Below are 8605 nucleotides of genomic sequence, written 5' to 3' on the forward strand. Positions count from 1 at the left end.
AAAATGTCTTTTTTTTTTTTTCACAACTTAAAATACACACAATTTTATAGTTTTGAATTGTCTATCATATATTGGAATGATATCATACAGAAATGAATACATGTTTGTTTAACAGCAGGGTTAACAAAATTGGATTCATTCCATATCCCATAAACCTCAGAAATCTCTTCCTAGTACAATGCTGAAACCAAAATGTAGCATTGTTATTTAGCAATACAAGTAGACATGTCAGATGCCTCTCCATTACTCCTGCGACATGCGCCATTTGCACCGAAGCAAAAACTTCTGAACCTGAATACCTTCATCCTAACAAGTACATGCCTGTCTTCTGCAAATTCAACTGCTTACAGTAAAAGTTGCATGCTCATTTTGAGGGAACTCGACCAGCTGTGAATTTTCGGCATACCCCTTCTTGCAAATGTAGCTGTGTATTCATATGTTCATGCCCATTAAGAGCAACGATATTGTTTTTACCAGTCAAATAAACCACCTGAACTGTTATTATATCACTAAGAAGTATCACTGTTTAATTCCTTGTTAAGATCTTCATCGCTTTTGACATCATTTGAGGCCTTGTCTGAAAGCATTCTCTTCATTTTCTTTTTCAGAGCCTTGTCAAAATCACAATATGATAGTGATAAAACCTGGTTCAGCAGCAGTTTGACTCCAGACTCCTTCACTAATGCATACCTTGGTTTTATCCTCTCTTCCAAACTGTAGCCAAAATATTGAGGAAATTTAACAAGCTCTTCTTTTGAATAATCCATGGTCAAAAAGAATTCCCACTTCGGTATCACATTCTCTGCCAAGCTAAAAGTATATAAAGCTCCATATCTTGAAATCATAGTCCCAACTTCTTGAATACTGTACCCCCTTCCCAAGAAGAATTCTGTCACGGGCTTCAAGTTGGACTCAATACTGAGGCCGAAAGTCTGTGGACATCGGTGCAGAAGAACAGCAACATCAACCCCCAATGAACGGAAGTATTCAGCAGTTGGTCGTAGTTTGTCCTCAACACTGTAGCTTATAATGTTTGGGCAACGTGTTAGAATTTTACCGATGCTCTCTTCTGAGAGACCCATCTCATAAAGGAAATCTATAGTCACTTCAACCTTTTGCCTGCTATAAGTAAGAAGTGCTGGAAAACGGTAAATAACTTTAGCCCATTGTCTCTTATCCACACCCAAATTTTCTAAGAATGTCATAGTGGGTATGAGATTTTCCGAGAGACTAATTCCACACAGTTGGGGCCTTTTGACAAGGATGGTTGGAAGGTCCGATTTAGGTACTCCAAGATCCAGAAGGAACTCAACCACCGGCTTAATTTTGCCCTCCAAGCTGTAGTAAGCAAAAGCAGGGAATCTACGTGTGATTCCCTTGATCTGTTCAAGATTCAGGCCAAGGTCCATAAGATATAAAGTACGAGGGGGAAGCTTCCCAGCAGGGCCTGCCTCACTTACTCTAGACAAAGCTTTCAGCTTCTTTGAATCAAGTGTTATATCCGGTGGAGATAGAGGTTGAACTGGTTTTCCTTTAACAGGTGGGTTAGGAAAGTTCTCCACTAAATCTACCAGAACACTTCTGTGCTCTTCAAGGAGAGATTCTAGGTACGGAATAAGAGCGTCCCTGATTTCTAGAGTTGTGAGCTCTCTTCCTGCAATGCTGAAATTTGATTAGAAAGGGGCCAATTTAGAATAAAAAAGAATCAAATTATTTTGTGGCCAAACAGATGCAATCGAACCTACTAGATACCGAGATTTATGAACTGAATGAAGCCTTGAGACAAGGTGGTCAATGAACAGGTCCGATTTGTTGATAGTTCTAGCAGCAACTGCATTGCTTAAACCTTGTTTCTTCAAGAACAAGGTTAAGATAGCCTTGGCTTCTTCTTTTTCTGCAGCCAATAGGGTTGGAGGCACTACTTTTGAGCTGAATGATCCATCTACTCCAGAATCAGCTTTATAATATTGAAAGCAATTGGTCAGTGCTATAAAGAGAGAAGGATCCAGGGTAATATTAAAAAATTACAACTTTGGCTTGATACAGAACTTAAACTGGCATTGCAAAGAATCACTCTACAAAAATTTGGAATTAACTCTTACCAAACTTTGCCTGGCAAGAGAAGAATTTCCTAGGAAGAAAAAGTTGAGCCCTGTGGAAAAATAAACCAAAGTAAATAAACTGTGCTAAGAAGGATGGAAATCATCTACTTATATATCAATATTTTCTCTGCGAATATATGATTAAGGTAAATACAGAATTTAGACTAATTATAAAAAGAGTATTTTAATTTTTCATTTTTCTTAAAAAAACTATACCTTTATAATTGCATTATGCTAATGTTCCATATTAATTTTTATGCTCTCTAATGGGTAATGTATAATGTTCTGTTCTAATAAACTTTGCGTATGCAGCTTGCCAAAGTGCTTTCTACTTATCGAAAAGTTACCAGATATAACCTTATTTTAGAAGTTTCCAGAGTGTTAAGTAAACTAAAAGTTCTATCATCCAAGTGTTAATACTTATGACTTGAACTTGCACTCACACTCTCGCAAGCTTGAAGCTTTATCATTGCACCACACATGGTCCCCTAAGCACAAGTAGTCTGCAGGCAAAGAAAAAAATATTCTGTGCATTCTCTCTTTTTCACTTGAAAGCATGTCTCCATCTCTTACCCTTGTTACCATGACAACAGAAAAGTGTATCTTCAAGGGCATGTAAATTTCTATAGATGATTCTGTACTATAATTGAATGGAGGAACTTTACGGCACCCTTGGCAAAATGCACCCAGCACCGTAGGCTGCTGCTAATCGAGCAGCTCTAGAAGCATGTGCATGCAATTTTCTTTTGTATCTCGATAAATCTATTAGAGAATTTTCACTTGAATTCTTCATGCCATACAAGCTATTTGTAGACTGACCAACACTTCACTTCAAGAGGAACCCACATGCATATAAAAGATATTTTCCAAACTTTATATCAACTCAATACCAATACAAGGGCATTCTTTCAGCTAATCCTCATCTTCATTCAAGTATTATGGTGCTACTAATACAAGCAATTCATATTGGGATTAATAGTCAAACATCCATGAGTCTTACTCCAATCAATCATTATCTCCCCCCCAAAAACAAAAACAAAAAAAAAAATCCTTAGTGCATTCACTGGTACATTATTCATTGTTACAGGTTATATAGGAAGTAAATATGTTCATATAGGAAATAAATATTGATAGATGGGTTAGTTACTTAATCTCAGGGATTGTATAATCATACACTTGATTTTTCTTCCTGTTTAGATATCGTCTCTCATATATAAATAGGTTGTAATCTCTATTGTGAAATACAACAACAAATATTATCTTTCTACATGGCATCAGAGCCATTCACGTAGAGATTTAATTTTTCTCTCTAGTCAAGCTTTAAAATTTTTGGAGACTTAGGGCTCCTGTTCTTTCGTATTACCCGTCTAGGATAATATTTGTCTCTCATCGTCCACCTAGAGAGGACGCCGAAATTGCTTTGCAACCCGCTTGTCAGATCTGTGGTTCTTTTGCTGTTTGGGTGTTGGGTGGAGGAGTTTAATTGCCTTGCAACCCGCTTGTCAGATATGTGGTTCGTTTGCCGTTTGGGTATTGGGTTATCTTCCTTTAATTTGTTTGAAAATAAAGGAGTATAGAGTGTTGGTTGAAATGGTTTTTGACAGTAAGACCCATATTATTAAAATTATTCCAACGTCTTCAGTAGTTACTGAGACAAGTAAAACGTGTCTTATTTCCTCTTCATATAAATGGGTCATTGATTCTGGTGTCACAGATCACATGACAAGTAATCCTCATATTTTTACTAGCTTTCGATCTCATAAAACACCTTCTCCTGTTATTATAGCTGATGGGTCAACCTATTTTGTTAAGGGTTCTGGGACTGTTAAACCTACTCCTTTTATTACCCTATCATCTGCGCTAAGTTTACCTAATCTTGTCTTTAATTCAATCTCTGTGAGTAAACTTACCAAAGACCTAAATTGTTGTATCTCCTTTTTTCCTTATTATTGTCTCATTCGGGATCTTGTGACGAAGCAGATTATTGGTAAAGGACATGTATCTGGGAGTCTCTACATTTGGATGCACCCAATTTTGGATGCATGGGTGCCTCAGCCTGTTGCCTGCTCCAGTGTCGTTTCATGAGGTATCTTTACTGAAATGTGAGTCATGTTATTTTGCAAAACATCATCGAATCTCTTTAAGTCATAGAGTCAATAAACGAGCTGAGTCTGCTTTTGAAATAGTTTATTCAGATGTTTGGAGCCCATGTCCGGTTGGATCTAAGACTGGATTCAGATATTTTATCACTTTTGTAGATGATTAATCTAGAATGACTTGGATTTATTTTATGAAGTATCGTTTAGAAGTGTTTTCTCATTTTTCTGCCTTTTGTGCTAAAATCAAGACTCAATTTAATGTTTCTGTGAAAATTTTGCGGAGCGACAATGCTAAAGAATATATATCAAAATCATTCCAAGCTTATATGACTAAATATGGTATTCTTCACCAATCATCATGTGTTGATACACCCGCTCAAAATGGGGTAGCCGAAAGGAAGAATCGACATATTCTTGAGACTGCTAGAGCTCTATTGTTTCAAATGCAAGTTCCTAAAGAATTTTGGGCTGATGTTGTCTCTACTGCATGCTTTCTCATTAATCGCATGCCCTCCGCAGTACTAAACGGTAATACTCCTTATAATGTCCTCTTTCCTAAGAAGCTATTATTTCCTCTCGAACCACAATTGTTTGGCAATACTTGCTATGTTCGGGATGTCAGACCTCATGTGACTAAACTTGATCCTAAAGCTTTGAAATGTATTTTCTTGGGATATTCTCGCCTTCAGAAGGGTATCGGTGTTACTCTCCAGACCTCAACAAGTATATGGTCTCAACAGATGTAGTCTTTTCCGAGAAAGTTCCTTTTTATCCTGTTGCACAAATCTCTCCTGATCAAGAGGATGATGATGAGTGGCTCATCTATAAAATCATATATGATGGTGGGACCTCTTCGAGTATGCCTTCTATTGCACAATCTGATGGTAACATTCCTCCTAATACTCAGCCTCCTGTTAACCCGTCAGTTGTACAAGTTCACTCTCGAAAACCAGTACCTGATGATACACGTCCTGCATAAGAATCTTCTTCGCCATCAGATCTACCACCAACTGACCTTGACCTCCCCATTAGTCTTCGTAAAGGTAAACGACAGTGTAAATCTATCTATTCTATTGCTAATTTTCTGTCTTATGATCATCTGTCTCCTTCTACCTCCTTAATTGTCTCTCTAGATTCCATTTCTTTGCCTAAGACAGTTAAAGAGGCTCTGGCTCATTCTGAATGGCGTGATGCAATGTTTGAGGAGATCAAGGCTCTAGATGAAAATCATACTTGGAAACTAGTTGATTTACCCCCTGGCAAGAAGGCTGTAGGCTGTAAATGGGTTTTTGCCGTCAAAGTCAATCTAGATGGCTTCATAGCGAGGCTTAAGGCCCATCTTGTCGCCAAAGGTTATGCCCAAACCTATAGCGTTGACTATTCTGACACTTTTTCTCCTGTGGCAAAAATGACCTCAGTCCGCTTGTTCATCTCCCTAGCTGCTTCTCAACATTGGCCTTTACACCAATTAGATATCAAGAATGCATTTTTACATGGTGACCTCCAAGAGGAGGTGTATATGGAGCAACCACCAGGGTTTGTTGCTCAGGGGGAGTATGGGAAAGTCTGCCATTTGAAGAAATCTTTGTATGGTTTGAAGCAGAGTCCCCGTGCATGATTTGGAAAGTTCAGTGAAGTTGTTCAAAAATTTGGGTTGAAAAAAAGCAAGTGTGACCATTCAATCTTCTATAGAAATTCAGATACTGGTATTATTCTCCTTGTTGTATATGTTGATGATATTGTCATTACAGGGAATGATAGTACAGGGATCTCGTCTCTCAAAAGCTACTTGCATGCAAATTTTCATACCAAAGACTTGGGTCAGCTTAAGTATTTCTTAGGAGTCGAAGTCTTGAGGAGTAAAAAGGAAATTTTCCTGTCTCAAAAGAAGTATGTCCTCGACTTACTTGTAGAAACTAGGAAGATGGGAACTAAACCATGTAGCACACCAATGATTCCTAGTATATATCTTACAAAAGATGACGGAGACCCTTATGATATCCAGAGAGGTACAGGAGGTTAGTTGGAAAGCTGAACTACCTTATGGTGATGACTCGGCCGGATATTGCTTTTGCAGTAAGTGTTGTAAGCCAGTTCATGTCTGCACCTACGGTGAAACATTAGGCCGCTCTAGAACAAATTCTATGTTATCTAAAAGGGACTCCTGGACTCGGTATACTCTACAGAGATCATGGGCATACTGTACTTGAGTGTTTTTCTGACTTTGACTGGGCAGGATCCAAAAGTGATAGAAGATCGACTACAAGCTACTGTTTATTTGTTGGAGGAAACCTAGTGTGTTGAAAAAGTAAAAAGCAAAATATGGTATCCAGTTCCAGTGCCGAGTAATATAGGGTCATGAGTCAATCGACTTGTAAGATTTTGTGGATAAATCATCTACCGAAGGAAGTTGGTATGGATGTTGCATCACCTGCAAAACTTTAGTGTGATAATCAAGCTGCTCTTCACATTGCTTCCAATCTAGTATATCATGAACGAACTAAACATATTGAAATTGACTGTCACTTCATCCGTGAAAAGATTTAATAAAATTTAATATCCACCAGTTATCAATTGGGTAATTTATTCACCAAAACTTTAAATGGCCTCGAATAGAATATTTTTCTAATAAATTGGGCATGATAAACATTTATGATCCAACTTGAGAGAGTGCAGGGGAGTGTTACAGATTCCCATAAATACGTTAATGTTACATTAATAAATATTGATAAATGGGTTAGTTACTTAATCTTAAGGATCGTATTATATAGACTTAAATTTTTCTTTCTGTTTAGATACCGTTTCTCTGGTATATAAATACATTGTAATCACTGTGAAATACAACAATAAATATTATCTTTTTTACATTCATGAATCTTACTTCAAGAAAGCATTATTCCTAAACACTTAAAACCAATTTATTCACCAAAAGCAAGTGTCAAAAAGACAATTCTCTTTCAAGTTTCAAGAAAAATAAACTATATAACTAACTGCAAGCATAATTCAATCTTAAAAAAAAAATAATGAAAGAGATACCAAAATGGCATATATACCGAGTCATTCAACTTTCCTGGTCTAAAAATGTAAGTGAAATAGACCCTAGTAATTTGAAACCACAACAACAACACAAGAAACAAGATTTGCCACAGTAACAAAGAACAAATTTTCAAGACAAAGGCACTTCACATCAGAAATGCTAAACAGAGAATCTAAACAAAGAGAACACAGATACAAGAAAAATGAAAAAGACAAGTAACGATTGGTAGAAAAAGGGTACTTGGGTATGAACAGAACTCCTCTAGAGAGATAAGTAAGGGCCACAGAACGGATTGCAGGGGAAGTTCTCATCTTTTGCAGCTTGAAAAGAGAAAATTTTGATTGAAGAATGCTGTGGAGGCGAAGTTCGGAGATCTATCTTGTTGAGAACACTTGCTTTCCTTGAAATTTTCTTCTACTGAGCGAAGGGAGCAGAGAAAGACAATAGAGAAATGGGAAAAGTTGGGGGGGTTGGATACGTTGCTGTGTGAGGTTGGAATATCTGTGGCTCAGAGGAAGATGGAACTGCTCGCACGTGCCAAACCAATTTCATATATATAATTAGGGCATGTTGGCTCAAAAAACCTAAATTTTAGGTTTTTTCTTCCTTATAATTTAAACTTTTTATTTAATTATCCATTTAAATATTTTATATTTCCTTAAAATCTTTAAAGTATTATTATATTTTTGATAAATTCAAACTTATTTTACATACCTCTCCTTTAGGCACTTATTATTTTAATATAAAAAAAATAGATAATAAAAACCAAATCTTATAATTTTTTCATTATCCATTTTATAATTTATTATTTTGACAATTGAAATGTAATATATGAAAAAAAATTCAAGTTGTTATTACAGTTTGCGGCTGCAAATATTAAAAGAATGTTTTTGCAATGAATATGTGAAAACTCGGTTGCAATCATCGGCGGAAGTATTTTTAAAATAATTTATTATTTCATTTTTATTTATAATTTATATAATTAAAATATTTTTTATTTTATAAAATCAAATTTTTCAATTTTTTTATAAAAAATTATCAATTTATCTTGAATATTTATATTATTTAATTTTATAATTTTAATTATGAATATTATTTAGTATATGTAAGTTTAAATATTCAAAATATTTGCACTCCAAGGCTTAGCCTGGTGGAAAGTGCATCCTATAGCCTTGAAAGGTCTAAGGTTCGACTCACCCAACCTCCTATTTCAAAAAAAAAAATATTCAAAATATTTAGTTTTTATGGTAATTATAAAATAAATTGAGTAATAATTTTTTTATAAATTATTAAAATTTATGAAATAAAAAAACATTTTACTGAAGCAATTTTAATATAGAGATGAACTAAAAATTCAAAAACTTAAT

At 35.6% G+C, this 8605-nt stretch overlaps 1 protein-coding gene across 4 annotated transcripts; it reads right to left on the reverse strand.

Moving 5' to 3' along the window:
* Nucleotides 1–506: 506 nt before the first annotated feature.
* Nucleotides 507–7760, reverse strand: LOC110602163 (transcription termination factor MTERF5, chloroplastic). 4 transcript variants are annotated; one of them, XM_021739607.2, is made up of 4 exons: nt 7479–7760; nt 2103–2152; nt 1753–1957; nt 507–1662 (listed from the first exon to the last, which is right to left on the reverse strand). In XM_021739607.2, exons 1-4 carry the CDS (start codon nt 7547–7549, stop codon nt 510–512), a joined length of 1479 nt encoding a protein of 492 aa, XP_021595299.1. In that variant the 5' UTR covers nt 7550–7760; the 3' UTR covers nt 507–509. The 4 variants fall into 4 exon arrangements, with proteins under 4 accessions (XP_021595299.1, XP_021595298.1, XP_043807216.1 ...); XM_021739606.2 differs by having other exon boundaries at nt 507–1654; nt 1742–1957; XM_043951281.1 differs by lacking the exon at nt 7479–7760 and adding an exon at nt 2546–3303 and having other exon boundaries at nt 507–1654.
* Between the last annotated feature and the right edge of the window lie 845 nt (nt 7761–8605).

The sequence above is a fragment of the Manihot esculenta genome, chromosome 15 (genome assembly GCF_001659605.2).
Source record: "Manihot esculenta cultivar AM560-2 chromosome 15, M.esculenta_v8, whole genome shotgun sequence".
Lineage (NCBI taxonomy): Eukaryota > Viridiplantae > Streptophyta > Magnoliopsida > Malpighiales > Euphorbiaceae > Manihot > Manihot esculenta.

Excerpts from the sequence above, each read along its gene's own strand:
- LOC110602163 (XM_021739606.2), bottom strand. The coding sequence starts at position 7,549 with ATGAGAACTTCCCCTGCAATCCGTTCTGTGGCCCTTACTTATCTCTCT. Across the intron at positions 1,958-2,102 it reads CTCTTGCCAGGCAAAGTTTG|CTGATTCTGGAGTAGATGGA; the intron begins GTAAGAGTTAAT and ends AATATTATAAAG. Across the intron at positions 1,655-1,741 it reads TAAATCTCGGTATCTAGTAG|GAAGAGAGCTCACAACTCTA; the intron begins GTTCGATTGCAT and ends TCAGCATTGCAG.